The sequence below is a fragment of the Rhodofomes roseus genome, assembly GCF_022264815.1.
Source record: "Rhodofomes roseus strain CIRM-BRFM 1785 chromosome Unknown C8Q71scaffold_33, whole genome shotgun sequence".
In the NCBI taxonomy this organism is placed as follows: domain Eukaryota; kingdom Fungi; phylum Basidiomycota; class Agaricomycetes; order Polyporales; family Fomitopsidaceae; genus Rhodofomes; species Rhodofomes roseus.
Window position 1 is genome coordinate 229,900 of NW_025952989.1, and position 26,162 is coordinate 256,061.

General features: G+C 55.8%; 8 protein-coding genes across 8 annotated transcripts; 4 read left to right on the forward strand and 4 right to left on the reverse strand.

Annotated features, from left to right (window-relative positions):
* The first annotated feature begins 2,261 nt into the window (after positions 1-2,261).
* On the forward strand, positions 2,262-4,611 carry C8Q71DRAFT_380553 (P-loop containing nucleoside triphosphate hydrolase protein). The gene is made up of 6 exons (XM_047918187.1): positions 2,262-2,424; positions 2,486-2,771; positions 2,831-3,089; positions 3,141-3,245; positions 3,303-3,468; positions 3,523-4,611. The coding sequence occupies exons 2-6, from the start codon at positions 2,531-2,533 to the stop codon at positions 4,447-4,449; spliced, it is 1,698 nt and encodes a 565-aa protein (XP_047773510.1). The 5' UTR covers positions 2,262-2,424; positions 2,486-2,530; the 3' UTR covers positions 4,450-4,611.
* Positions 4,612-7,471: 2,860 nt separating this feature from the next.
* Positions 7,472-10,626, reverse strand: C8Q71DRAFT_380748 (Golgi complex component 7-domain-containing protein). The gene is made up of 2 exons (XM_047918191.1): positions 10,542-10,626; positions 7,472-10,490 (listed from the first exon to the last, which is right to left on the reverse strand). The coding sequence occupies exon 2, from the start codon at positions 10,471-10,473 to the stop codon at positions 7,624-7,626; it is 2,850 nt and encodes a 949-aa protein (XP_047773511.1). The 5' UTR covers positions 10,474-10,490; positions 10,542-10,626; the 3' UTR covers positions 7,472-7,623.
* C8Q71DRAFT_380726 (uncharacterized protein) lies at positions 10,540-12,618 on the forward strand. The gene is made up of 5 exons (XM_047918190.1): positions 10,540-10,843; positions 10,895-10,915; positions 10,965-11,481; positions 11,539-12,217; positions 12,267-12,618. Exons 1-5 carry the CDS (start codon positions 10,757-10,759, stop codon positions 12,337-12,339), a joined length of 1,377 nt encoding a protein of 458 aa, XP_047773512.1. The 5' UTR covers positions 10,540-10,756; the 3' UTR covers positions 12,340-12,618.
* C8Q71DRAFT_380722 (uncharacterized protein) lies at positions 12,543-13,404 on the forward strand. The gene is made up of 2 exons (XM_047918189.1): positions 12,543-13,159; positions 13,215-13,404. Exons 1-2 carry the CDS (start codon positions 12,746-12,748, stop codon positions 13,311-13,313), a joined length of 513 nt encoding a protein of 170 aa, XP_047773513.1. The 5' UTR covers positions 12,543-12,745; the 3' UTR covers positions 13,314-13,404.
* Positions 13,405-13,765: 361 nt separating this feature from the next.
* On the forward strand, positions 13,766-16,050 carry C8Q71DRAFT_787616 (uncharacterized protein). Its single transcript, XM_047925181.1, has 6 exons — positions 13,766-14,192; positions 14,392-14,624; positions 14,676-14,701; positions 14,749-15,388; positions 15,446-15,609; positions 15,659-16,050. Exons 1-6 carry the CDS (start codon positions 13,931-13,933, stop codon positions 15,792-15,794), a joined length of 1,461 nt encoding a protein of 486 aa, XP_047773514.1. The 5' UTR covers positions 13,766-13,930; the 3' UTR covers positions 15,795-16,050.
* C8Q71DRAFT_787618 (MFS general substrate transporter) lies at positions 15,588-18,952 on the reverse strand. Its single transcript, XM_047925182.1, has 19 exons — positions 18,455-18,952; positions 18,291-18,402; positions 18,147-18,225; positions 18,007-18,079; positions 17,932-17,951; positions 17,811-17,881; positions 17,701-17,761; positions 17,622-17,649; positions 17,554-17,572; positions 17,448-17,498; positions 17,306-17,385; positions 17,172-17,249; positions 16,916-17,108; positions 16,830-16,862; positions 16,673-16,762; positions 16,512-16,618; positions 16,278-16,455; positions 16,028-16,210; positions 15,588-15,969 (listed from the first exon to the last, which is right to left on the reverse strand). The coding sequence occupies exons 1-19, from the start codon at positions 18,646-18,648 to the stop codon at positions 15,952-15,954; spliced, it is 1,668 nt and encodes a 555-aa protein (XP_047773515.1). The 5' UTR covers positions 18,649-18,952; the 3' UTR covers positions 15,588-15,951.
* Positions 18,953-24,531: 5,579 nt separating this feature from the next.
* Positions 24,532-24,855, reverse strand: C8Q71DRAFT_684441 (uncharacterized protein; the record flags this gene model as incomplete). Its single annotated transcript, XM_047919791.1, has 1 exon — positions 24,532-24,855. A coding segment is annotated over one exon (324 nt), but the record flags the coding sequence as incomplete, so codon positions are not given.
* Positions 24,856-25,272: 417 nt separating this feature from the next.
* C8Q71DRAFT_862749 (uncharacterized protein) lies at positions 25,273-26,060 on the reverse strand (the record flags this gene model as incomplete). The annotated part of the gene is made up of 5 exons (XM_047928065.1): positions 25,273-25,421; positions 25,480-25,556; positions 25,607-25,650; positions 25,777-25,907; positions 25,967-26,060. The coding sequence occupies 5 exons, from the start codon at positions 26,058-26,060 to the stop codon at positions 25,273-25,275; spliced, it is 495 nt and encodes a 164-aa protein (XP_047773517.1).
* Positions 26,061-26,162: the final 102 nt, after the last annotated feature.

Sequence of the window (26,162 nt, forward strand, 5' to 3'; positions counted from 1 at the left end):
TGTTCCCCTAGTCATTGGCGTTATTGTTGACAATTTATTGACCCTCCGCTCGACGAAGTGGTCATTGGCAGGTCTCCCTGCACCATACATAATCTGCGTCAACCCTTCTCTCTTCAAACCGGCCGGTATGCTGGCGGGCCCAGTCGGGCGGCCCGTTTCCTGGCGCGACTTCGCATCCGAGAGTGCACAAAGAGTGCACCTCAGACTGGCCAGTCATCTAGTCGGGTGTGCTAGTATACGGGTATGTAAGCACGCACGTACATCCGCCTTACTGACTGGCCCGCCAAAGGCAGGTACGAGGCTCTGACTCTGGGTCCCCCATTGGTATGTGCCAGAGATCGAAGACCATGGCAGCAGAATTTGAAGGCATGCACTCAGCCATACATGTACACACTCCGGGGTCGCTGCGGCGTGCTGCACGGACCACACTGAGCCCCAAGCAACTCCGCCGTTTCAGTGAGTTGTCCCCGCCCCGTCCCCGCTCCTGGACTGACGTCGCACCGACATTGACAGGCACAGAGGGGGCGGCAGGCCCGGGCAGGCAGCTTGACTGAAAGCCTCCAGGGCCCACCGCGTGTTCTGGCCGGTCACCTCACGGAGACGTGACGGCAAGTCAGCGATGAACTGACGAGCTCCACGGGCCGTCGTCGAGTCTCGAGAGGGCATTGGACGGTGCCCTCCATGAAGAGGGTGGCCGTGCGGGTTGACGTTGATTGCCCAAGTCTTCATTCTGTTAAACTGGGTCATGGTGGTCCACAGGGCAGCGTGATGGACCTCCAATACCTGCACACCGCGCTCAACTAGACCGGATGACCGACTCCCGTCGCCAGGGTCATCCATGGAATCGCAGTCCCATCTGCGTTCTCAGAGCGCCCGAGGCTGGCTAAGTTGTGGATTGGTAACGACGTTGAGTCAGATACGACATCCATCCGTGACAGTGGGGCTCAGCTCCGTGCGGTAGAGCTCGCAGCAGCTGGCCCGGGCCAGTGCGTTCGGCTTGATTGCGACTGTGTAGCGACACGCACAAACGCTACATATCGGGACACGCGGTCTGAGCTTACTATCACTGGCAGCATCTGCACTCCAGTTTGGAGTGCGGCGATGAGCCCTAGTCATCTCTGGGCGTGCCCTCTTCATCCTAGGCCACTAATAGAGGCCACTCGCCTCTGCCTCGCTGTGAAATCTTCAGAAGACTCGTGCATCTCAAGGGGATGGAAGATCAGTCCAAACTAGGCCTGCGCGCAGCGGTGATGAGAGTCTAGCGATGGAACTTAGGAGCGATACGGTGGCCAGTGATTCCCCCAGGGTTTGGAAGTAGGGTTTCCGAATTGTTGACAAGCGTTTCCACGATGAGCTGATACTACGGTGTCACTTGGATCCGATGCCTAGGCTGTCCGGAGGTGTCTTCTCTGAATACACTCAGCGACAGCTTCCACATATACTGCACACGAGGCGCATGTCCCAGCGCGTCCGGAAATCGAGTCGAGCTCTCGGAGGGTCGGGCCCGTGGACAATTACTATCCGAGTCCTATCGAATTGTCAGTATGTGACATCCAACCGGACCAACCTTTGTGCAGGTATGAGAAGAACTTGCTGCGAATCGTCTTGATCAGTGATACTTAGATCTATGTAGAGGACGAGCCACGGCAGTGGCTCGGCGCTGATCGATGTTTGGATTTGGGCGCTTGAGTGACAACGCTGGCACTTCATGATCAAGGTGTTCGACGAGTTCCACAGAGGCATCCTACGGTATGACCTTCTGCACTTGCGTTGCGGTTATTGGGATGCGGTGAGTGATTCCTCCTCTTCGAAGAGTGACAGCTTAGAAGGACGAATTCAGGGCGCCGGCCGCCGCTTCCGAGTCGTATGCACTCACCGAGTCAACGTCCGGGAGTGTGATCCTGATCCAATGTCTGAGGGTACGAGGCCCAGACGGTCACCCAATCGCTATCGGACCAGCGACTGTTGCATCTCGCTCCGACAGAGGTGTTTCACAAGGCGAATACATCGAGTAAACCTAGGTGAACGCAGGGATCGTCGCACCAGAGATTGACTCCGAATCTCAGGCTGGCGCAGAGGCGCGCTTGGCCATGTCACAGTAGGTGCATGCCTGTGCATTCTCACTGCACCTCGTGTATCAGACAGAATACAGTAGAAATTGACCACCGGCTCAAACGATTCTTCAAACTAGTATGCAGCGCCGACAAGAAAGGCATGACCAAGTCTCTGTATGTGCCACTGGCATGCGGTCCAGTCAAGTGGTCATACTTCTGGAATGGATGGCTTTTATTCGGCCAATCGCGAATTCATCTGGACCGCAGGTGGGACACGCTGGAACGATCAGCATGACTCGATGAAGGACGAGGGAGCATATAAGACTTCACTTTGCAATCCCGGAATGTTACTGGCCTCGAATCTTGTAACGTACGTCTGCTGTGGTTCTCTCTCATCTTGAATTTATATGACGAACGACCTTGTTACATAGATCGTTGAGCTGCCGCGCAAACTCCAGAACTCGGACAGCTTAACCATGGACAACGCTACAACCGCCACAGCCACGATATCCCCGGATGTAGCGTCGTCTTTATCAGCGGAGGTCCGCTCAGTACTATCGACGCTCCTATCCTTCTCTGCTTTGGGAGATTGGGCGAAGTTGCTTATCCTCGGCGGCTTGCTCGAGACGTGCCGCCGTCTCTTGTTTCGCTGCCGTGACGCCACCGCGCGCATGTTCTGGGTCACCGCGACGTTCGACGCCCACGACTATCCTTACCGTGAGTCGCCAATCGTACCAGCTACGCTTATTGCACACTCAAAGGACATGACATGCCAGGCTGGGTCCTCTATTGGCTGTCACGTCATCCGGTTTGGAAGCGAGCACGTACGGTCGAGGTTTCTACTCGGAGCTTCGGACTTGGCGGCATGACCGATGACGACGACGACGGTATTGAGAGTACCACCTCCCGCTGCCTATCCTACCTTCCGAAGCTCGAAGATACATATTCGCTGTGGTATAAGCGGCGATATATGATTGTGCAACGAGAAGAAAAGTCAGCGGGGTTTTATAACATGAGAGAGTGTCTTGAGATCAGGTAGGGCACTCGATAGTCCGTTCCGTGTTGGTCACTGAGTTATCTCTGCAGCATTCTGTCGATGGACCGAAGTATACTGCAGAGCCTGATTGACGAGGCACGTCAGTCATACAAGGAGGCGGAAAGAAAAGTCGTCTCCGTATTTTCAGCGGACACGTACGTACCTTCCTTGTTGGTTCCATGTATGATTGACGAGTGAATGATTCTCCGTAGCGGGAGTAAATGGAAGCTCATGACATCACGCCCCAAACGTCCTCTCAGCTCTATCATACTCGAACCGGGAATCAAGGAACTCCTGATCAATGACGCCCGCGATTTCCTGAGTAGCCGCAAGTGGTATGCCGACAGAGGGATCCCGTTCCGCCGCGGGTATCTTCTGGTATGTCTATTATACATTGGTACGCCACGTTGGTCGTTGACACCACATTCAAAGTATGGCCCACCAGGCACCGGGAAGACGTCCATGATTCAAAGCATCGCAGGAGAGCTGGGCCTAAACGTCTACATCGTGACGCTCAGTCGCGCGGGCATGGACGACAGCTCATTGAACGAGCTAATCTCAAATATGCCCAATCAATGCATCGCGCTCATGGAAGACATCGACGCTGCTATAACAGGGGTCGCGCGCGACCTTTCAGAACCTGTGGCAGCTGAGCCGCCTTTCCTGGCAGGTGGCAGCAGTGACGAGAAAGCCGCCATCGCCAAGGCACTGCATAACGAAGGGAAGCGCAATGACTCCCAATCCCGCCTCAGCCTCTCGGGTCTTCTTAACGCGCTCGATGGTATCGGTGCCCAGGAGGGACGCATCCTGTTTGCGACGACGAACAATTACCAGGTTCTTGACCCTGCGCTCTGCCGTCCTGGGCGGATGGATCTCCACGTCGAGTTCAAGCTGGCGAGCCGATACCAGGCGGAGAGCCTCTACAAATGCTTTTACATGCCTGAAGGCCCCGACGACGCCGCGGACGAGCACGTAGACGAAGGCTACGAGTCGAAACGCGATAGTATCGACAGCGACGAACCAGACAGCGAGCCTCAGAGCCCAAGCGTCTCTGAAGACATGCCTCTCCTGCTGCTATCGCCTTCTGCATCACAGCAGGTGACAGAGGCTCCTCGGCCACCGCCCTTCAAGACGCTGCAGCCAGGTCAACGAAAGCCAGCCTTACCCAATCAATTCCTCTCCCACCGCGAAGCACTGACACTAGCCACCCGATTTTCTGAGGCGATCCCAGAGGGCGAGATGTCGATGGCGAGTCTCCAGGGATACCTGATGAGGTACAAGAGCCGGCCGCGCGAGGCGGTGGCGGATGCAATTGCGTGGGTCAAGAAGGAGAGGGCGGCGAAGAAAGATCAGAAGTAAGTTTGCTAAGACCCAGTTTCGCCGTATCGACGACCGTCTCGCCATTCCCGACCCCATGTTCTGAATCGCGTTATGACCATTAGCGACCTTTGAGGCCTAGTCCTACAAATCTGTATCAATCTGATATGAGCAGTCAATATTGTTTGAAGCGAACGTTGCCACGCAGCCTCGTACATTGAGGTTTCGGAACCGTACTCGTACCGAGCCTCGGTCGTGTAAACCGGAGATAGTCATGGTCAATTTTAAGCACGCACTTCATGTCAAATCCCTCGCTGCGTAGTATTTTGACCATTGCCTGTCCCTCGCTTGTTTCTGCTTTCGGGTATCCGCCAGGAGGTCCTCTGTGGTATGGGGCTGCCATTTGGGCCGTAGGCGCATACTCGGGGCATCTTCGTCTCGAGTGGCTCCGTCAACAGAACAACCTCCACTTCGCTGGCATAGTCGGTTGACGTATGACCAGCCATGCGCGGCCATTTGGAAGGGCATTTGGAAGGGCGACTGGCAGGCAGGTAGCCTACTACCACGCGCTTGAGAGGACGCAGATCGTCAAGCTTGGCGGCGGCAATGAGTTCGGCCAGCGTAGACCGAGGGAGATCGTAGTCATCCGCACTCACAATGCGGAGCTCCTTCAGCTGCGGGCAGATGGGACGAGTGGCCGTCCCTTCTTCTGTGGCAGTGCCTACCGGTGGCTCGAGTATTTGGATCACCTCTCTTGCATCCCAAGCACATATAACTAATGTCTCCAAGTTACGCGGCTGAGCATGTCGCGCAGTCCGGACGGATGAAATCGGATGGAGTACAACCCTCTCATGACCCAACATTCGCGAACGCCTTCGAATGGCCATATGTTCGGCGGTAGAACTCGATGTCTGCGCCGCACCGCTGAGTAGTAGGCGCACACCTCCTCCTCCTCCTCTAGATGCTTTTGTGCCACGGTGTCGTACGACACTCCGATGCGATCATTGGTCGCGATCACTGAGCAAGAGCCTCCCTCCGGGTCAGGTCGAATTGACACCCTTGTCCAGGTCTGACTAGACAAGTAGTCGCGCAGGCCTGGAGACGACATGGCTCCTGTATCCAGAGGATCAGAGCCGGAGAACAAGATGGCCGCGGTCGTAGGGATGGCAAAAGATGTCATGATTATGCGTACGCTTGCGCAGCCTACGCCGCGAAGTGCGAGTCTCCGCAAGTTTCGCAGATAGACAACGCGCCCTGCGGCTGTGACCGACTCGGTGTCCACCTTTATGTTGGAGAGTGAGAGATCGGTGAGGCCGGGAGTTGATCGAAGGAGGGCAATGAGGCTGCCAATGCCGTGGACAGAGCAGTGCACGTGAAGATGTGTCAATGCCGGAAGCTGCAATCTGGGTACACGCTTCATGCGGGCAATAGAAAGATATCGCAGTCGCGGTGTTTGACCTCCGAACAAGGATATGCTGGTCTTCGGGAATTTTCTGAAGTTCTCGTTCAAATGCAGGGACTCCAATAGGGGTGCAGGGAAGTCGAACACTGTATCAAAAGTCTCCCACGTGTTTTGACAGTGGATGCTCTTCAATCGCGAAGTGAAGGCGGGGCCTAGATCAGCAAGAAACCTGTCGAGACCTCCAGCGTGTCCGTGGTGATCAACGATGAGGTTCAAGGGAAGTCCCTGCGCACGTTCAAGGAACATTGTAGCCGCATGGTGGAACACCTCGCGACGATCCATCCATCCAGGGCTGATACTGGGAGTCCATAGCGTCGGTGTGTCCAACGCAATCGCCCTCCAATACTTGCAGACCACAGTGATCTTAGCCAAGTGATTCAGTCCAAGTGATTCAGTCCCATCATCGGAGACCTCCACGGTATGGCAGTTCCGTCGGGGTACTGGCAGCGCTGCGACAAAACCGACTCGAGGATAATCTTGAGGATTTCGGGTGGCAATCGGTGTATGAGGAGCATGGCATTCTGTCGGCGGCGAAGCCCAGCGAGCATACGATGCACGCGTCCCTCTGCTTCAAGTACCTGCATACAGAACGAGCGTTAGGGAAACGCGCAACTCAAAGCGAGAGTTGACCAACCTCTGCTACGCTGCAATAACGATTGAACCCATGTCGCTCAATTCTCGAGGAAGGCGAATTCATGCTTACCTGAGCTCGCCGTATTCGCTTTGCACATATCCGAAGAACAAACCGATGATAAGACGCAATAGCGCTTGTTTGTTGTCCTTGACATCCGCATACATAGACCAGCCCATGCCTGGGCCCTGCTTCTGTACTGACACGTGAGTACTTTGGAGGATGGGATCATGCGTTGCAACACTCACACGATAGATGGCCTGGGGCGCGGTACGTTCAGTGGGTGGTCTTGACAATCGCGACAACGAAGGAGGAGGGAACGAGGGACTTTGGTCGAGCAATATAAAGATCAGGCCTATCCTTGGTGTACATCTTCGACAGGCGCCTTCGTGAGAGGCTGCCCACATCGGACGTCCTGGGCTCTATTCATGGCAAACAACATACATCGCGCCATCTGCTTCGATCTATTCAAAAGGTCACTGCATTTCACACTTGACCCTCCAAACACTATTGCTTCCTATCGTAGAGTGAGTGGTGCGGTTCCTTGATACCGTACTTTACTTCGAGTTGCTCGTGATCACATATCATGGCCTCGACTCGACATGTGAATGCTGCTGTCACGTCGTACGCAACACAACAATGGGATAGAACCAGATACGAGATTGTGAACAGTTCAAGGCCTGTATTGGTTCACGCAGGCCAGAGGACGAGCCGAAACATCGCTTGGAATCGTCTGGAGGTGGTCGTCAGTGAACGTCTTTGATAACACGAGCCTAACACATACCATGTGCTATATCTGCGCCCGTATGTTCCAAGATAGACGTTAGTGAAGTTGCAGCATTTAAGAAGATGTCGGCTTGACCATGGCATGCAAGAATGAACGCCACTACACCTCGCGATGGTCGGGCGAAGCATGTGCCTACGGACCTCAGGATGCGGCATTCTGTCGATTGATATGGACACACAGTACGCGGTACCTTTAAGGTGGCCCTGATACGACACTGCGCTATCGGTTGAATTCAGCAAGCCACTCACCCGGCTGATGACAGAAGTTGCTTGAATCTGTCTGGAACGACCAGGATTGGCATCCACACACCGACCAACTACATAGTACACCCCGTACTCATGTCGTCCAGCCTCTCAGCTTGGTCACGGTCCGCACGACCTGCGCCTCGCTATCTCCTTCCTCAGTCAGATCGTCCTCGTTATCTTCACCATCGCCGTCGTCGTCCTTCTCTCCGTCCGCCGATCCATCCCAGGACGTAGCACCTTCAACGATCTTCTTCTTTCCGTCTGCATCCGTCACGTCAATCCACTTGCGCCACCTTCGCAACGGCGCCCAGTCGGCGTTCAACGCTTCCACAATGTTAGCCAGCCATCCAAGGTCGGCAGAGAGTTGCGCAGCACCAGCAAGGGTCAGCCGCGGGATCTGAGGCAGCACGTCGCGCGTCAGGCGTGCTAGCAACGTCCGTGTAAGAGAGGCAAGCCACGCAGCCGTGACGCCCTCTGGCGAGAAGTGCATGTCTTGGATATCCTGCGGCTGCGGGGGCGCTTGTATCTGTTGTCCCGGGAGGAGCGCCATGGAGGCTGTTCGTCGCGAGCGCAGCTCGGGTGGGCCCGCTGGAGGAGACTGTACGGATTCGGCGAGAGCGCGGAGGAACCGTTGGCTGAGGAATGGAAGTGTGTGGAGAGACACGGCGAGCGCGTCGTCGTCAGCGTAAACCTCGAAGAGCCTCGGAAGGCTCAGGAGTCCCTCTGCGACCCGCGACATTGTCGTGCTCGGACTGAGTGAGAAGGTCGGTACGTGTACTGCGCTCGTGGCGCCTGTGGCGCCTGCGGCTTTTGAGGATGGATCGGGTGTGGCCCAGAGAGAGAGCGTAGGATACGCAGAGAGGTGTGCGTAGAGCGGACCTAGGATGGTGTCCTGGAGAGCCACTTGGCAGGCGTGAGCGAAGGCGGAGATGGCGCTGCGTGCCTCGGTGAGGATCGGCTGCGAGGGAGCAGACAGGCCCATGAGTGGTGACAACGGGCCACTGCCCATGAATGACATCCGCCGTGAATCCGGAGAAGGGGGCACGCTGGGTGCGGGTTGTGTCGGGACAGACGGCTCCGGATCGACGCTCTCGAATATAGCATGTAGCTCGGCAGAGTTGAGAGTCGACTGCATCAGGACATGCAATGCACCTCGGGTCGTCCCAGTGTCGTGTGAGCCGAACACACCGATGTCTTGTCTAGCAGCACGGAGGTACATGGACATTTGGATGAGACTGCCGCGAAGCTTGCCCTCGAACGAGACCATTCGATCGAGCAGGGCCCGTACAGCTTCGAGCAGGTGAAGCAGTGCCTGTATCTCTGCCCAGTCCTCCGCCGTATAGTCCAGATCCGCTAGGTCTGTCTCGGAGCCCGGAGTTTCAGCACCAGCCGAGTTCGTTGTCGCCGACTTCCTTGAAGCAATCTCGGAGCGCGACGCATAAGCAAAGGCGGAGACGAGATGGTCTACGGACCGGACCAGTCCCGCAGCACCATAACCATGAGTGAAGGCGTTACAACGCGTCACGGCCTCTTCTGCCGCGCCAAAGACATCGACAGCGCGTTCCCGCAGGACACGCGCGTAATCTGCTCCGGAAGTCGGCCGCGGTGTGCTCTGCAGCGCAGATGCGAGACCGTCGTCCAAGAGGCGGCGCTCGAGCGACGCGTAGTCAGCCTGGAAGTCGATAAAGGGCCCGAAGAGGTCTGTGTCCCAGTCAAGGACCGGCAGCGTGGGGAACGTCGCACTGCTCTCGGATGAGCGATGAGGTGGCATCCGACGTGACATCGACAACGACATCCGAGAGATCGAGCGACGGCGGGCGTGGTCCCGAGGTCCGTCCGTGGTCGTGTTGGCTGCGGAGGTGACGAGCGAGGAGAAGCCGAGCTTCTCAAGTATCTTCTCGATCGTGAGTGCGAACTCCTCCGTAGCGCGGTAGGCGGCGATGAGTTCGCGTAGGGCATTTGGTCCATGGAAAGAAGTGACATCTGCTAGATGCTGGGAGAAAGTAGGCTGCAGTGCAGAGAGCGTCGAGGAGATCAGCGTGGACAGCGTTTGTTGCGGATCAGGGAAGATAGCTGGTATAGAGGTGCGTTCGGTCTGCAGTATCGTCGAGAAGGACGCGTAGAATGTTGGGAGGAACGCAGCGAACGTCTGAGCAGCCAGTCCAACGTCCGGTGATCCTTCGCAGTCCCGGAGTGTTGCACTCTGCCACATCTCGAGGAGCGACGCTCGACGGGACCCGTAGTAATAGTTTCGGAACTCGGCTTCCCGTTGGATGTTGCTGAAGATCCCGAAGTAGTTGCGACACACGGCCACGTCCTGCGAGCTAACCGCCGCCACTAACGCAGAGCTCAGGGAAGCCTCTAGCTGATTCTGGAGACTAATCATCAGTGTCCGTCGGCTCTCGTACTCTGGCGTATTCTCGAAGACGGCCATGCTCTTGCTAGCTTCAGAGAGCCTCTCCGCGGCCTTTTCGTAGTTCTTCTCGCCCAGCAGCGATGTGACATCGCTCTCGAGCGTGCCCCAGCTTTCAGCCTCGCGCAGGACTTCTCGAGCCGCCTCCATGTTACGTTTGACTGTGTCGAGGAAGTGCAAACGTTCCAATGCCACATTCGTCTCGGCCGCGACGGAGGCCTTGGACTTCGTCTCGACGTTCTGAAGGATTGATTGCAGTGACAAGGCCCCATCCCGCATAAAGTGCAAATCATACGTGAGTCGCGTCGCACTTCGGGATATATCGTCAATGAGTCGTTCGACGGTTGCAGACGTGTCCTCGCTGGCGATTTCCAGCGCCCCTACTAGGCTGGAAACGCGTCGATCGAGTTCGGTGAGCTCCATGGGGCTCTCGTCGACCAGAGCCTCATCGGGCTCAAGAGCACTATTGATCCATGCCACTACGTCCTCCTGGCTTTCCAGTGAAGCCAATAAGTCCGTTGACGACATCGTGTGCTGCCCTACAACTGCTCACAGTCAGTAAAGCGATCGTGACCATGATTGAGAACGCTAGTTACCCGCAATCGCCAATACAGGACGAATAGAAAGGCTTCACTTCACTGAAGGGATCCTCGCCGTCGGTACCGTGGAGGTACATAGCCACGTGGCTGTCGACAGCGCTTGTGAGCGGGCTCGACAGACGCCTTCCTTGTGGCTGAGGCCGAGGTCGAGTCCGAGCCATCATCCATCCGATCCTCAGAGTCACCACGAAGCTATCATTTCCTCACAAAGCATGCAAAATGACAGAAAGGCATCATACAAAGTACCCCCTGCAGCCATCAGAGACACATTGACCTCACAAGAACATCGACGGAACAAAGTGAGTGGTCGCAGACCCCATTCATGATCAAGTCGTACTAACGCGCAGCAGGCACTGGAAGAGCAAAAGCGGGTGAGAAAGAGTCACTTAAACCCTTTGCGGTCACTCAATGCAACGATAGAGACGAGCCGAAAGATTCGACTCCAGCCGTCAGCTCGACCTCTTCGCCGATCTCACTCTCGGACCTTCAGACGACGAGGCGGACGAGGGAGATGGCCAAGATGGTCCGGAGATAGTTCGTCAAGGCGTATCACATCTCGCCGGGATGCTCCCCGCCGCGCGAGAGATCTCCAGTGCTAATAGCGGCGCGGCGCCCACCAGTGAGTCTGCAGTACCTGCTCCTCAGACGGCCGAAATGCAAACGTCCGGAAAGAAGCGTGGAAAGAATAAACGCAGGCCGAAGGCCGCACCTTCGTCGTCTGGGCCATCGAGGCCACCGAAGCGTAAGCCCAGCCGGTGGGCGGACAAGTGCATGTATGCGGAGCTGCTCGAGATGTCCGAAGTGTACGACGGCTACAATGTCGTGTCCGATGGCATCCCGCACGATATCGAGACAGGATGGGTGGCCGTCACTCCGGTTCCTGTAGGCAAACGCTGCCTCGCCGTCACACACCAGACATCCGGTGTACCGGGCGTAGGTGAGTAGTACGCCTTCTGCCTATACCCCTCGTCCCTGATCGTCCTCGTGTTATCAGCTCCGAACCTAACGCTGCGCTCACGCGTTCTCGGCAAGCCGCTCATGAATGCATTTCCATCGCCCTTGCCGCCGCACACCGTTCTCGACTGCATTCTAGACGAGAACTGGAAGGAGAACGGGATTCTACACGTGCTCGACGTGTTGCAATGGAAGGAGCAAGACATCACGGAATGCGAGACCGCTTTCCGGTTCTGGTGGCGCAATACGCGTCTGTCAGAGCTGCCGGTGCACCCTCCGCCTGTCAATGCTGTGGACCAAGAAGGGGGATTCTCTGCGAGCGCCATTGAACCGGGAGGCCACTATCTCTTCCCCCACCCAGCCACGTTTGTCCCGGTACCATACCACACCGACACGTCGCTCGCTCACCTCCTGCACGAACTCATCCCTTTGACGAGGTCCTCGCGGATGATTTCAATCACGAAGCCAGTCACACCCCAGCCGCGGGCCACCGATATGGATCTGGACGTTCCAGCGCCCTTAATTACCGATCTCGAGACGGCGTCTGTAGAGATCAAGAGCGACGGCCTGCTTCTGTATGTCGCGCAAGCGACCTACGAGCCGGGGACTAGCCCTTTGAGCAGCTGGGTTCCGCTCCAGGCGTACACGCAGGCGGCTCCGGAGACCGATATGGGCAAGGGCAAGGTTGCACCGGAGAGTCCCTTAAACGTGTTCGAGAGGTGCGTTCCTTAGCCGTGTTTGCACGCGACGTTGACGCCCTTGCTATAGCCTCGTGCGTAGGCGACTCGCTTTGAAGATTTCGTCTGTGTTACCCGAAGTGACCATGGAAGAGAGTCAGTGAAGATGACTGATGCGGTGCCCGCGCCGTCCCCGCATTCGCTCGTTCGCCAAATGTAACAGCTGGAAAAGACTACTTTGTCGGTCGGTCGGGTTTCATGTATTACTAACCAACCACGTCGTCCTATCCTTCGCCAACACCTGCCTCGCTCTGCGTCATCAACGACGTATGTCAACCAGGCGCGACGAGCACATTGGGCACGCTGGGAACATGAGTAAGTCGTCCAACCCAACCTTCGTCCGGGTAAGTACGAGATGAGCCTGGCCTGCGAACCTAAGGAGCCATGAAGGTACTCGTATCCGCTTCCAGGCCTTCGTTCGCCTAGGTAGTCGTGCTCGGTCACTCGAAGGGCGAGCATACTTTGACGTAAAGGTGAGATAACAATCATCTGTGTATCCGCAGCTAGCACATGCGCTCCCTTCCGCTCGGCCGACGCGACGCGCACTCTCCAGATCAGTCCTACGTCGCAGGCGCATCTGCTCGCGCCTCTGGATACAACCGCGCGGTCCCTGTCCCTGTACACTCCGGGAGCGACGAGGTCGTGAAGCGATTGTCCATAGCCAATCAGGCCCGCGGCATAACGGGTGCTGCGTGCAACGCGACTGCAACGCGAGAGCCGTTGAGGCAGCGCGGGGAGGAGATGATCCGATCAGATTTACGGTTCCGCGAAGCTATCGATATCGTACACGCTATGAACACATGGGCGATCCAGTATAAAAGACGGAGGCGGGCAGCGCCCTTCGTCCCTCTCAGCACTTCCTTCCGACGGCGCTGGCGTAGTCGTCGCTGGTGTCTATTCGCAATACTATCTCTCATCGTCCAGGTAAGCATCATCTACCTCTAGTAGTATGCCTGCACATTGACTATAGGCCCACTAGATTTCTTGCACTCATTGTGCAGCCACGATGCCTTGCACCACCCTTCCTCCTGCTCCGCCTATTGGTGCGCACCATCCCGCGTCTGCTGGTGAGTTCTGACCGGGTCCTCTTCTGCAGATGCGAGTCCCGAGACTTTGAGCATCGTGCAATCTCCCGTCAACATGCCTTCGATACCATGGGACCCCACGTTCTTCGCGGCCGAAGTCTGCTATTGAACGCCCTCCCCCATCTCCCTTCCGCGATCCGGGCCTGCCTCGGTCTGAACCAGGACATGTATCACTATGTTGCATCGCAGCGGACTGTATCCAGATTCGAGCTCAATCTGTAGACTATGCAATCATTGGTTAAATATGCATCCATACATATACCATCTGCAACACGAATATTATATCAATCCGTATGTCTGAGCTGAACCTCCAGTGATACCCAAGTGGGATCGAGGGTAATTCCAAGTTGAGACGAGGATGAGCGGACGAACTACCTGACTTGCCTATTGGGGGTTGCGCATCATCGTATTGACGCCCATTACTCGCGAATCGCGACAACGCGACGGCCACCGCTCAGCGCTCAGCGTTCAACGTCCAACCGCCACGACGTCCTCCTCCACGAAACGCGCATGCCGCGACTGTCATTTACGTGCCACTCCCTCTGAATGCTCAGAGCCTGTCTCCATAGTCTCTGATAACGTCGGTCGCTAGCAACTTGAAGCAACACTGATGGCACCCTTCACGCCCACCCTTCGCGAAACCTGCCTACTCGCCGTACTGCTGGTCTTGCTCCTCGTCTTCACCGCAAATCTTCCGCAAGAAACGAGGACCTTTCACGACATAGTCCGGCCGTATACAGTGTACGAGGATGCCGGGATCGACGCAGAGCCTCCAACCCTCGAGAAGCAGTACACGTTGCAGACACTGAACTTGCCCCTGCGATGGGATGCTGGCACCGTCCCCCAAACAAAGATTGTTGCCCATGCTCCCGGTGCGTCTTTTCGGTCAGTTTGGGGACTCCCATGTGGCGGCCCCGTACATACTGCTTCACACAGCAGAGGTCTACGTTCCCTTGTCTGATCACGTGATCTAATGAACCGCTCTTGTGTGCGGGGAAGGCGTCGTTGTGTTGCGCTCTCTGTGCATATGCGTTTGCTGTTTGTATTTGCTGACTGTTCGTGCAATAATAGGCTGGACCATCTTCGATAGACTGTACATGTTGAATGGCACTGTCTACATCGTGTCCGATGCACCCGAAATGATACCTGACCGTCGACGGATATCCTCGACCGCCGTGTTCATCGAGAATGGCCCCATCGCGGAAGCCGAGCGTATTCCAACCGACAGGGACATGCGCGTCGTCAGCACTGAAGAAGCCAGGCGACTCTTCGGCACGGACGCAGCACGATTGGAGGGCGTGACGGTATGAAAAATGTCCCTCTCATTGACACGATAGCTGATGCAATACTTGTAGTGGTACGCTAATGACCCGAAGCAATTGTGAGTCTATAAGGGACATTCGTCTGCTGTTGCTGACTATGTTATAGTATCACCCATTACTACCATTGGTCTGCCGAACTCTTCTTCGGTTTCTGGCGGACATACTCGTCGTTGGACCCGAGCATTCCCCCGACCGGCGTGACGACTCTTCCGGCCCCAAGGCGAATGCTTTTCCCGCATATAGATGCCAACAACTGGAGGGACTATGCCGCGATGAACCAATGGGTCCTCCGAGCGTCCTTCCCGTCTATCTCGACAGAGTTCATGAACGACTTCAAGGAACGCGCCGACATGGGCCGCGTGTTCTTCTTCGATCGCGTCGTGTTCGCCGACCGTGCTGCGGCTATGCACGGAGAGAACTTTCTCCGGACACAGCGTACCGCCTCGAACGCCTTCGCACTCCCAGGGAGTGTCAACTGGTGGAGCACTATCCGTAACAACGTGGTTGGCTTCGCTGGTCTCGGGGAGAGCGGCGGAGCGGAGTCCGTCCAGGGTGTAGACAGTGTCCCGGTCATCACCTACATCTCCCGACAAGACTGGGGGCGTCGTATGCTGATTCCCGAGGATCATGACCGGCTTGTCCAGGAGCTGCACACCTTGAGGGATACGTACGGCTACGAAGTTAACGTCGTGAGCATGGATCTTTTATCACGCATCGAGCAGTTCCAGCTTGCTGGTCGGACAACCGTAAGCAGCGACCTCGTGTTTTCGCCGCTTGTCGCTGAACCCGCTTTGTGCACGCAGATCATGATGGGTGTCCACGGTAATGGTCTAACATCGCTGCTCTGGATGCGTCCGACACCGCGTTCGACCGTCATGGAATTTTTCTTCCCGGAAGGTTTCGCGCAAGATTACGAGTACACGACGCGTGCCCTCGGGATGGTCCACTACGGCTTCTGGAACGACAAGTGAGTTCTCCGCTCTTGAATCTCCGCGACGGCCGCTGAGGGTTCGCAGGGCATTCACGCGTCCCGATGTGCCTCCGGTCAACTACCCTGAAGGTTTCCAAGGCAATTCAATTCCTATTGACGGTGCTGCAGTCGCCCGGTTGTGTCATCAGCGACTGACGCTGTCAGACGAGGCTGATGACTAGAGGGCGTTCACTGCACGTTTCTTAGGTGTGGGCGTCATGTCTCTCGCAGACAACCCTTTTCTCGTCGAGGACGCCACATAGGCCCATAGTGTCGTCATATTCACTCGTGAGAATACTATCTTACAGCTACTCCTTGCCCTCCAATGGCGGGGTCCTATCATAGCGAATATTTTTGCTAGAGATGATATCGGGCATTAACTTATTGGCTTTCTGGTTCAGACAGCGAGACGTACCCGGAAACTGGCCCCCTTCCACTGGAGCATCGGGACGATAAGCAGGAAGAGCGCTGCGACGATGGCAGCTTCGACTCCAAACGTTTGCAAGGCGCCGTTCTTCGTGGCCCACGGTACTTGGAAGTATGCCACACTGAATCCACCCAAGGTCCGGACGAGGTTGATCATCGCCGAAATCTCGCCCTACGTTGACCAACGTGATGTGATGTCAGTGCCTGTTGTGAGGAACGGTACTGCATGCTGCACTTACCTGTCTGGTCGGGAAACAGTCGTTACAGTACGCATAGACTGCGACGGTGCAGATCATGACAGCCACTTCCGCGATACCCCAACCCATCACGAGTGCGCCTACACCCAGGTGTTTCTGGAACGAAGCCCCTAGCACGAGAAAACCGCATATGTACAGAGGTACGGCAATGTAGACGGTCCTAAAGAGCGATAAGTAAGCGGGAGTGCTTCGCAGAAAGGAACCATACGGGCTCACCACAGTCGCATCTCGGCCTCGAAGACACCCTTGTTACGCCGGATGCAGAAATTCATGACCCAATCATTGAAATATCGGCCAAGCAGCTCGCCAATGAGGACCGCGACCTACAGCGGGCTGCGTTAGTATGTCACTCAACAAACGATGTGCGAGCAGCACACAATTGGTGTTCCGTAGGCACCAGCCACTGCGTATTGACTGAAGCCATAGCCCACTGGCGGAGGGGTTCCGAGGAAGACGGCGTTCGTGGTCTGCGAGTGGCACGCGGAGTCAGTTATGATAATGAAGAACGCTCGGCATTGGCGAGATGGGACATACGTTGATACCAATACTAAATCCGAACAGCATGGCCTAGGTCATAGCGTTCAATCACCATTCGAGACACTCCGTAGCCAATGGCATACCTCGAAGAGAAGGATTCCCAGTATCTGGGGCCGCCAGACTAAAGATGGAACCGCCAGGATGGCGTCTTTCCACTTCGTACGGTACCGCGCCATCCGCGCGCCCGTGATTCCTATCAGGGTCTCGAGCCTATACCGCAGACGTGACGTCGGGCGGGGGATGGGCCGTGGATTCGGCAAGGCACGATCGTACATGCTATGTGTGGTCCGCGGGGAAGCTGTCAGCTTCCTGAAAAGTCAACGATCGGAGCGGACGCACGTCTCTTCTGCGAAGAATGTGATGCATAACACCACGATTGCCCCGTATATCGAACCAATTCCATATGTCCAGCGCCAGCTGTGGCCGCCATGAGAACTCGGACACGGGAGCGTCTACAGCGACGCCGGACTCACCTTGCGCGCGCCACAAGGAATCCGAAGAGGAATGGTGAGATGAACGGGGAGATGATGAAGCCCATGGTCCAGATATTGAGCTGGGTGGCGACGCCAGTGTCAAGACTCTGTTCGCGTCCGACAGAACTCTATGGCTACCCACCTTTCGTGCCTGGAGATGGAACGGGTACATGTCCGTGACCACGTACAAACCCTAAGCGCGCCGCATATCAGAAATAGGACTCGCAGTGCCGACCGGACAAACTTACGGTCACTTGCGGACATGTTCTATCGCGAGTGTTAGGAACTAAAGCAGATGAAGTATCGAAGTGCTCACCCGAAGAACGCAGTGAGGCATCTCATGGCTGTTAGGAAACGTCAATTGAAAGGTCCCGGTAGCTAGTGAAGTGCAGTACCGGTGAATGTCTTCAGATTCGGTGCGAAGGTGCATCCTATAAGGAAACCGAGGGCAAGCACCTCGGGAATGGTCATTGTGGTGCTACGAACAATGCCGCGACTTGCTTACTTGTGACCAGAACAGCACGGGGAGACGACCAAAGCGCCGCATCAGCATTACAGCACCGAGACTGCCCCATCCTGCGATAGGTCAGTACCAATGCAAACTGGAAATCTACAGCACATATTACCCAAGAGGAAGATACTCCAGCTATAGCGGATTGTAAGTCTCAATGAGCAGGAGATCGTCCATCCGATTGACGTACTTCGATGTCAGATTATTGATGACCCCCGTAGTCGTGTCATACTGCTCCGCGAGGGCAAAAATAGATGCAATGCCTGAGAGGAATGTAACGTCAATGCCGGGAGTGTCAGAGGCAGTCGCGCGTCAGCGGTGCTTGCTTACCGATACCGGAGTCGAAGTCGGGGACGACTGCGGCTAGCGTGATAATGAACAGCTGAAAATTCTTCCGCGCATCTGACCACTGTACGCAGAATGAAGTGTGGCGCGTGAGTGGTGGCATGCTGCTGCGCATAGCGGAATACCTACATTCTGGGGGTCCTCTAGGTCGTCTCTGGGCTGAGGCCACAGCACCTTCGTACCATCCCGCGAGAGTTTCAGTCTACTCGCAACCTTCTCCCCGAATTCAATCAGTGCTTCCCTGTAATAGCGTTAGAGAGATGGCAGCGAAACGCGTCGTGACTGGTACGCACTCGGGATCGACGACCAGGCGACCTGCGTTGTGCTCGTGATACAAAAACAAGTCCATCAGGACTTCCTCGGACCCTTCCGGGGTGGCATCCCCTGGTCTTGAGTCCTCGGATTGCGAGTCTCCCTCTTTCTCCACAACGTCCGACAGCGTAACAGTGGGCGCCGCCTTCGCGACTTCCGGGTCAACACGCGACATTGCGCACGAAACGAAGTCAGCAGGTTGGGTGGTCTCTGTCCAGGCACAAGAGCGAATGTCGTCCGAGGGCACTGGCAACTAGATATACCACGGGGGGACTGAGTACTCGGAGGTTGGGGGATGCGTCAGGGCTGCGACAACGTCCCCAAGCCCGTTGACATTTTGAACTCATGGATCGAAGTGTAGGCGCCATCTCGCGCTAGACTCTAATCGGCACCCACGGTAAGTATGGTCTGCGGGTCGGATACATGGTCAGCGGATTCAATGCGAAGATGGTAGTACGCCAACGTTGGATGTCCTGACCCGTCATAGTGGTTGATCAACAATTACCCATATCCATTCTTGCAGCGGATTGGTCCGCAGAAGCGTCTGATCATGAAGCGGAGATTAGTCCAACTGGGGTACTGGGGCGGTTACCTGCGCTCATCGTCGCTGGCCAATACAATCGCACGCAGACTGCGCACAACGCCCCTGGTGATGGTGGCTCCTGCTCATCGATCATCATGGGGACCGCGCCGCTCTAGCTAGCCTTTACCTCTGCTTTGCACACGTGTGCAGAGCTTGTGTGTAGCCAAGGTCAATGAATCGCAAAGCTGAATTATTAATATTGGGCTCTAGGGCAGCTAGCGTGGTGAGCAAGTTGCCATGCGGGTATGTAGTCAGTCATAAAGTATGACCAGTGTGTCGGGCTTGGCCTTATATACGTGCCTGTGATCATATCACATTCCAGAGTGAACAAGCTGGGCCCTGGCGAGGTCCGCGAGGCGGTGGCGGTCCTGCAGAAGGCATATAACCACGTGATAGACTGTTGGCCCAGTGTGGCGTGCCGCGTCGCTCGGAAAGTTGATCCTCCGAAGAGTCGACCTCTATACGTCTCACTACCAACTCAGCAATATGTACTTATCAGCGAACTATTGCCTCTGTTCCATCGCCTATACCGTGGTCAAGCTGCAAAATCATGACATAGACGTATATTGACGAAGCGCTTCCAGAATTGCCCCGATGGACGACGGTCATGACTAGCTTACCTGTGACGTACTCTCGTGTCACATTAGTGTGGAGGTTCTTCATGTACGCGTCCATCTAGGTTCCCACTCAAGCTTGTGAGTCTCGAAGGGACTACGGGACAAGCAGTATGCGCGAACGATTGTTCCATCTGGGTGAGTCTTCCCTTCATTCTCGCGACTCGGATTCAAGCAGAGGTCACATTGACGGAGAACTCTATCAGATTAGAACACAGGTAATACGAACATGTCAGAATGCATGGGAGTGGGAGACATAAGCAAGGTAGGAAGCATGCGGCATGGGAGAATGAGTGCATGATAACAGTGTCCGGAAGGAGTCTAATGTTTGAATCTCGTTGCGGCTCGGTCTTCGCACTGGAAATGTTCAACGCAATCTACGTCGGACGGCGGCGTTCCATCGTTGGTAGATCCCAAGACGTGCCTAAAGTCCGGTTCCATTGTCATTCTGACAACCCGGCCGTCCTGAGGCTTCGCCCTCAAGGTTATTTCCGTTCGACTGGGCTTCAGGCGTAGGGGTGCTCGCTTGGGACTGGGCCTCCTGCGTCAGTGTCTGCGCAGTTGAACATGCGGTAGGTGCCTGGACGTCATTCGAGGAACTCGCCTGCATCTGAACATTGGCAGGTGCATGCGCACTCGACGGACCTACTCGCGGTTGGGCTTCACCTCCAAGAGCTCGGGCGATCGAAGGGGGCGAGGGCAGGCGGAAGTTGTTGGCGAGAGGCTGAAGGGGAGGGACCGCAGGAGCAAGATCCGAGAACTCGGGAGGGGGGGCCATCCCGGCGAGCATATCCTCAATTACAAGGGCTTCCTCGTTGGCGGTGAGGTTCCAGTCCAGGCCCGCCTCCTGCATTTCCCGGGAAATAGCGACGAGGTCGATGTCGCAGAAATTGGCGGCGGCACCGATTGCATTCTGGTGGGCCCCGCCTGTCGCGGAGCTAGGTCTGACGCGACTAGAAACAGAACTGGGAACAGAAACACTTGACCTCAAGGTGTTGGACCGAGGTCAACAACAGTCTAACAGCGTCGAACGCAATGCTAGCAACTCCAAGTTAGTTACATTGCACTCTACTTAGTACAATGTGAAGTGCTTACCTAGCAACTCCAAGAGGACGAGCTGGAGTGCTAGGCAGCGTACAGGACCCTATATATACTGGCTAGGTTGAGGGCAGGTCTACCTACGCTGGATCCGAGAACTGAGGTCATGTGTACGTATGAGTCAGAACGAGTCAGAACGAGTCAGGTGGCTAGGCGCTGCCGCAGGGCACATGATAAGTTACATAAGCAAGGCCACATGATGAACGAGTCACAAGACAAACTCTAGCACGTGATGTGTCACGTGGCTAGTCAGAAAGCCGTTCCAGGCGAAGTCTACCGTACAGCGTATTGTACAAGTCCATAGGAAATGAGCAAAAATAGGATAAAACAAAGTAAAAATACGGGGCCTCCGTGTCATACCATGACATTACCCCCCTCCTAAGACTCGTCGTCCCGACGAATCTATCCCAACACGTCGCCCCGTCTCCCATTCCAGGTCTGTGGGCACGACGTCCGTCATATTCTCCGGAGATTGCCACACGATTCCGTCGAAAAGAGCAGCGTTTATCTTGCGAGGTGCATTGGGGTGCTTCCGATGGAACTCCGCTACTTCCTTCTGGGCGTGTTCGAGATTCTTGGCGGGTTCCCAGCTGTTGTCTCCCGCACCGTAGCCCTTCCATTGGACTAGGTACTGAAGCTGGCGTCTGAAGAACCGGGAATCCAAGATGGTCTCGACTTCGTACTCTTCCTCACCATCGATTACTACTGGTTCGGGTGGTTGAGGAAGGAGTCCGTTGACGTCATTACCCTTGTAGGGAGATAGTCTATCCACGTGGAATACGGGATGCACCTTGAGCGCAGGCGGCAAGTTAAGCACGTAGTCGTCTTTCTCTCGGACTTCGGTTACTTCGTAAGGTCCGAGTTGTCGCGGCCCAAGCTTCTGACTTGCTTGGTGGATCTTGATGTTCTTGGCGGCTAACCAGACTTTGTCGCCAACCTTGAACACCGGGGCTTTGACTTTGCCCTGATCCGCCATCGCGACTTTGCTTAGACGAAGTGCTGCTTCTGCCTCCTTGCGTGCTTCTGCAAGAAGTGCCAATCTTTGGTCGAGTGCAGGAATACTTGTTTTCCTACCCACAGGGACAGTGAAGTCCGGCGTAAACCCATACATGGCTTCAAAGGGAGTCTTTCCCGTAGCCGATGCAACGCGCGAGTTGATTACAAACTCGGCGGTTGGGAGAAGCCGGGACCAGTCGTCTTGGCGTTTATCGCAGAAGAGTCGAATGTACTTTTCGACTTCCTGGTTAGCGCGCTCTGTCTGTCCGTTGCTCTGCGGGTGGTAGGCCGTAGTGAGACTCGAGTTGATTCCTAGCCGCTTGTACAGTTCGCGCATTAGCTTAGCGGCGAACTGCGGACCGCGATCCGACACAATCTCGTCAGGGATCCCATGCAGCCGGAATATCTCACGATAATGCAAATCGGAGATACCCGAAGCGTCTACTGTGGAGGTCGTGGGTATGAAGTGCACTTGTTTGCCGTAGAGATCAATGAACGTGGCTATGGCGTCGAATCCGTTGGACAGTGGCAATCCAGTGATCAGATCGACGCCCATCGTAGTCCACGGTCCTCTAGGCACGGGCAGGGGGTGTAGCTGAGCCGGCGGATGAGCTGCTGGCTTGTAGCGCTGACACCTGTCACATCCTGCAACGTACTTCTCCACAAACTTGGCCATTCCTGGCCACCAGTAATGGCGGCTGACCAGCTCAAGGGTTCCATTTCTACCGGGATGTCCTGCCGTGGGCGCGTCGTGGCACTGACGTAAGACTTCTGTGCGCAGCCCATCGTCGGCAGGGACATAGACTTTCCCTTTGTAGTAAATGATACCCTTGTCTTCTTCCCATTCGAAGAGTCCGTTCGTCAATCGACGTGGGCCATGCTCACGGAGCTCGCGTAGCGCGGTAAGCACCTCAGCTTCGCGCTCGCTAGCCTGACGAAGGCGGTCTTCTAGTGGGGATTCTGGCTCGTTGAGGGTAGCAGAAATCTCCGCGAACCGCTCAGGCTTCAACACGATCTGACCCTGGTTATCCTCCGCATCCGTGACTTGGAGCGAAGGGATACGTGACAGGGGATCGGCCTGAGTGTTCGTCTTTCCGGGTTTATGCGTCATCGTGAAGTCGAATCGTGACAACCATAACGACCAGCGAGCTTGTCTCCGTCCTAAGTTCTGCGAGGTTCGCCAGAACGTTAGGTTTTTATGATCGGAGATGATCTCGAAGGGGGCCGGAAGGCCTTCCAAATAGTGCCTCCAGTCCTCGAGAGCTCTGATGATAGCTAGCATCTCGCGGTCGTAGATCTCATAGTTGCGCTCGGCTTCCGCCATCGACTGTGACCTAAACGCAACCGGGTGCCAGAGATTATCTGCCGTCTTTTGCAGGATAACTCCACCGGTCGCGAACCCGGAAGCATCCACTTCCACGCGCGTAGGACGGTCGGGTTCCCATGTGACTAGAATGGGTTCCGACGTGAACGCGTCCTTAAGCGTCTGGAATGCTTCTTTCTGCTCTGGCCCCCAATGCCAGGATACGTCTTTCTTGGTCAGGTCATTCAGAGGACGTGCTGTCTTAGCGAAGTCCTTGATGAACCGGCGATAGAAGTTGGCGAAGCCCAGGAACCCTCGAAGTGCTTTCAGGTTCTGGGGGTCCGGCCAACTCGTGATCGCCTGGACCTTGACTTGGTCCATGCTGACCTTTCCTTCCGAGATTACCAAGCCTAGGTACTCGACGCTCGTCTGCTCGAATCAGGGATGTCAGTTTAAGTGCATCTATTTTAGTTCATTAATGAACCGAAAATTGAATTTAGCTCGTTCTTTTTGGAACCCCTGTTAATCCAATCCCACCTTAATCCCAATCCAATTCAGTCTCAATCCACTAGTCAATCCACACACTTAATCCAATCCAATCCTAATCCCATCCTAATCCAGTCTAAATCCACTAGTCAATCAATACACTTAATCCAATCCAATCCTAATCCACTGGCAATCCAGTCTAAATCCACTAGTCAATCAACACACTTACTCTCAGTGTATAACAGGGATCTCTTAATCCACCACTAATCCACTACACAATCCAATGTCTAAGTCAGCCAGCAAGCTGTTAATCCATCTTAATTCACTCCACAATACACGGTGAATTAAGCTAAGCCAGTTGCATAGATCATCATAGCCACCACTAATCCACTCCTAAGTATGATCCTTAATCCACGTCATAGCCACCACTAATCCACCCCTAAGTATGAAGCTCAATCCATGTCATAGCCACCACTAATACACTCTAAACTATGAAGCTTAAATCACCTCTAATCCCAACAAAAACCACCAGCTAGTAAAATAACAGCTGAACGTCACAGATGTACTGTAAGCTGGGAGCAAACACGCTGTAAGCGGGGAACAAACGCGCTGTACCTCACAGGAGGGTCCTATGCTCGAGCACCTTCGAGCACGGTGTCCACGCGAGGGAATGACAGGGACCGCACGTGCGACAGCGAATGCGCGGTGGCCAGTTGGAAGAAAGCAAGCATACGAGGAAACACTGACATGACAGTAGCCAGAAGGCCCTACCACACACGCGGCACCGCGTGCGCGTACCAGTCCTGCCGTTTCGCCTTCTTCGCCGTGGAAGAGTGGTCGGCCGAGGTCGTCGTCGATATCGAAGGGGACTCCTTCGTGGGGATGGACTCAAGGGTGTTCGACCGCGAGAGCGACTTGCTCGTCTGCTTTTGCAGTGGCTGTGGCACCGTAGGGTGTCGTCGAGGGAACTGGTGTCGGCGCTGGGGTGGTGAGGACGTACGTTGGGTATGGCCCTTGGCCCTTGAAGTCTCTCTGTACCTTCGCCTCGAACTCCTTCAACGCTCCCGGCTCGATGTTGAGCTGCCACTCCAGGTAAGAGCACATCTCGCGCTCCATTTGGTTGACTTCGCGGAGGGCGAGCATGCCTTGGCCGACGATGCTCCACGACTTATTAGAATAGGTGTCGTCGCAGATGACTTTAGAGGCGATCATGAAGGCGGAGATGAAAAGGCGATGGCCTGACGAACCGCGAGCGGCGGGGAATCGGGCGTTTAGTCTCTGGAGCAGATAGAGGGCGGCGAAAGCTGTGCACAGCACGGGTATACCCATGGGTATATCCGGCTCGACCCGTACCCGTACCCGCCCGGGTACAGACCCGCCGCTGCGGGTACGGGTCACGGGCGGGTTGACGCGGGTTGGCGGGTCCGCGGGCACATCCACGGGTTGGCATGCATCCCGGGCGGGCAGGCAGAGCGAGCGGCGTGGCGGGGAAGTGCAGTACCGCGGTGTGAATCGGCAGCGCTCACAGACGGCGGCGCGGCTGACGGACGGCGGACCCGTGCTCGGTGGGCGGGGCCTGCTGAACCGCGGGGCAAAGGACGGCGAAGCGGAGTGCGTGAAGGGCATGCGGCAATCCGTCAGGCTCGCCAGCGGCGGGCTCCCGCGTGCCGCGTCGGTGTACCATACGTCGGGCGGCCGCTAGCGAGCGGCGGGGATGGCTCACCAAGTGCGAGCGCGACTGATAGACGGCCGGTCAGGGCTCGCTTGCGGCGGGCTTGTGCTTATCTTTTGCGACGTTGCGTACTTGGCGCGTTCATGCGCACTGGGTTCGTGCACGGTGCTCCCGGAGTCGTGAATGGCAGCCAGGGCTCAAGGAGAGCGGGGAAGTTAGCGATGCGTGCAAGGGCGGTTGTGTCGAGCACTTACAAGCTACGGTCAAGTTCACCTGACGATACGTGACATTGGGCTTATTAAACTCCTCCTTGAACTCCGCGCCGAGATATCTACACGTCCATTCAGTACGAGAGCCGACCGGTACGGGGCTAGTACATACGTGGTAGGTGGCGAGACCGAGTACTTGTCAAAAATCCGGAGGTTCTGTCAGACGCCATGTCAACGTGCACGTCGCATGGCCAAGGAACAGTAACCCATCATGGCGATGATGGTATGTGTAGCTGACCTGCACGACACCGAGAGAATGGAGTGATTGAGAATTGGACATACCTCTACAAGAGACTCCTCTTCGGGCGGTACTAAGTACGCGTCGGTGCTCCGTGCCGCGCGTAGGCACAGGCGTGAGGGCAAGCACCAGCGCGAGAGCGAGAGCGCGAGGGTGACGGCAAGAGCGCAAGGGCCTGAGGGTGAGGGTGAGGGTGAGGGAAAGAGTACGAGCGTAAGCGCAAGCGCGACTTACGCACGAGAGAGGTGGACTGGGCCGAGAATGGAGCCGGGACAAGGTGGCTGTGTTGGTAGGGAGCGAGCACGGAGGACGGCCGTGCAGTGCACATGAGGAGAGCGAAATGACTCACAGTCAATATCTATACCCATCCGTTCTGTCTCTCAGCTCTCCTAGTCGGGGAGGACGATATTCTGTGCTCGCTGGGTCGTGC

What these genes read in the sequence shown, in the direction of transcription:
- C8Q71DRAFT_380726 (XM_047918190.1), top strand. Translation starts at nt 10,757, where the DNA reads ATGCAAAATGACAGAAAGGCATCATACAAAGTACCCCCTGCAGCCATC. An exon ending in CACTGGAAGAGCAAAAGCGG is followed by an intron (nt 10,916 to 10,964) that starts GTGAGAAAGAGT and finishes ATGCAACGATAG; the next exon opens with AGACGAGCCGAAAGATTCGA. An exon ending in CCCTTAAACGTGTTCGAGAG is followed by an intron (nt 12,218 to 12,266) that starts GTGCGTTCCTTA and finishes CCCTTGCTATAG; the next exon opens with CCTCGTGCGTAGGCGACTCG.
- C8Q71DRAFT_380553 (XM_047918187.1), top strand. Translation starts at nt 2,531, where the DNA reads ATGGACAACGCTACAACCGCCACAGCCACGATATCCCCGGATGTAGCG. An exon ending in AGAGAGTGTCTTGAGATCAG is followed by an intron (nt 3,090 to 3,140) that starts GTAGGGCACTCG and finishes TTATCTCTGCAG; the next exon opens with CATTCTGTCGATGGACCGAA. An exon ending in TCCGCCGCGGGTATCTTCTG is followed by an intron (nt 3,469 to 3,522) that starts GTATGTCTATTA and finishes CCACATTCAAAG; the next exon opens with TATGGCCCACCAGGCACCGG.
- C8Q71DRAFT_787616 (XM_047925181.1), top strand. Translation starts at nt 13,931, where the DNA reads ATGGCACCCTTCACGCCCACCCTTCGCGAAACCTGCCTACTCGCCGTA. An exon ending in CACGATTGGAGGGCGTGACG is followed by an intron (nt 14,625 to 14,675) that starts GTATGAAAAATG and finishes CAATACTTGTAG; the next exon opens with TGGTACGCTAATGACCCGAA. An exon ending in GCTAATGACCCGAAGCAATT is followed by an intron (nt 14,702 to 14,748) that starts GTGAGTCTATAA and finishes ACTATGTTATAG; the next exon opens with TATCACCCATTACTACCATT.
- C8Q71DRAFT_787618 (XM_047925182.1), bottom strand. Translation starts at nt 18,648, where the DNA reads ATGTCGCGTGTTGACCCGGAAGTCGCGAAGGCGGCGCCCACTGTTACG. An exon ending in GATTTAGTATTGGTATCAAC is followed by an intron (nt 16,763 to 16,829) that starts GTATGTCCCATC and finishes TGCCACTCGCAG; the next exon opens with ACCACGAACGCCGTCTTCCT. An exon ending in GAGGCCGAGATGCGACTGTG is followed by an intron (nt 16,456 to 16,511) that starts GTGAGCCCGTAT and finishes ATCGCTCTTTAG; the next exon opens with GACCGTCTACATTGCCGTAC.
- C8Q71DRAFT_380748 (XM_047918191.1), bottom strand. Translation starts at nt 10,473, where the DNA reads ATGTCGTCAACGGACTTATTGGCTTCACTGGAAAGCCAGGAGGACGTA.
- C8Q71DRAFT_380722 (XM_047918189.1), top strand. Translation starts at nt 12,746, where the DNA reads ATGCGCTCCCTTCCGCTCGGCCGACGCGACGCGCACTCTCCAGATCAG. An exon ending in TACTATCTCTCATCGTCCAG is followed by an intron (nt 13,160 to 13,214) that starts GTAAGCATCATC and finishes TAGGCCCACTAG; the next exon opens with ATTTCTTGCACTCATTGTGC.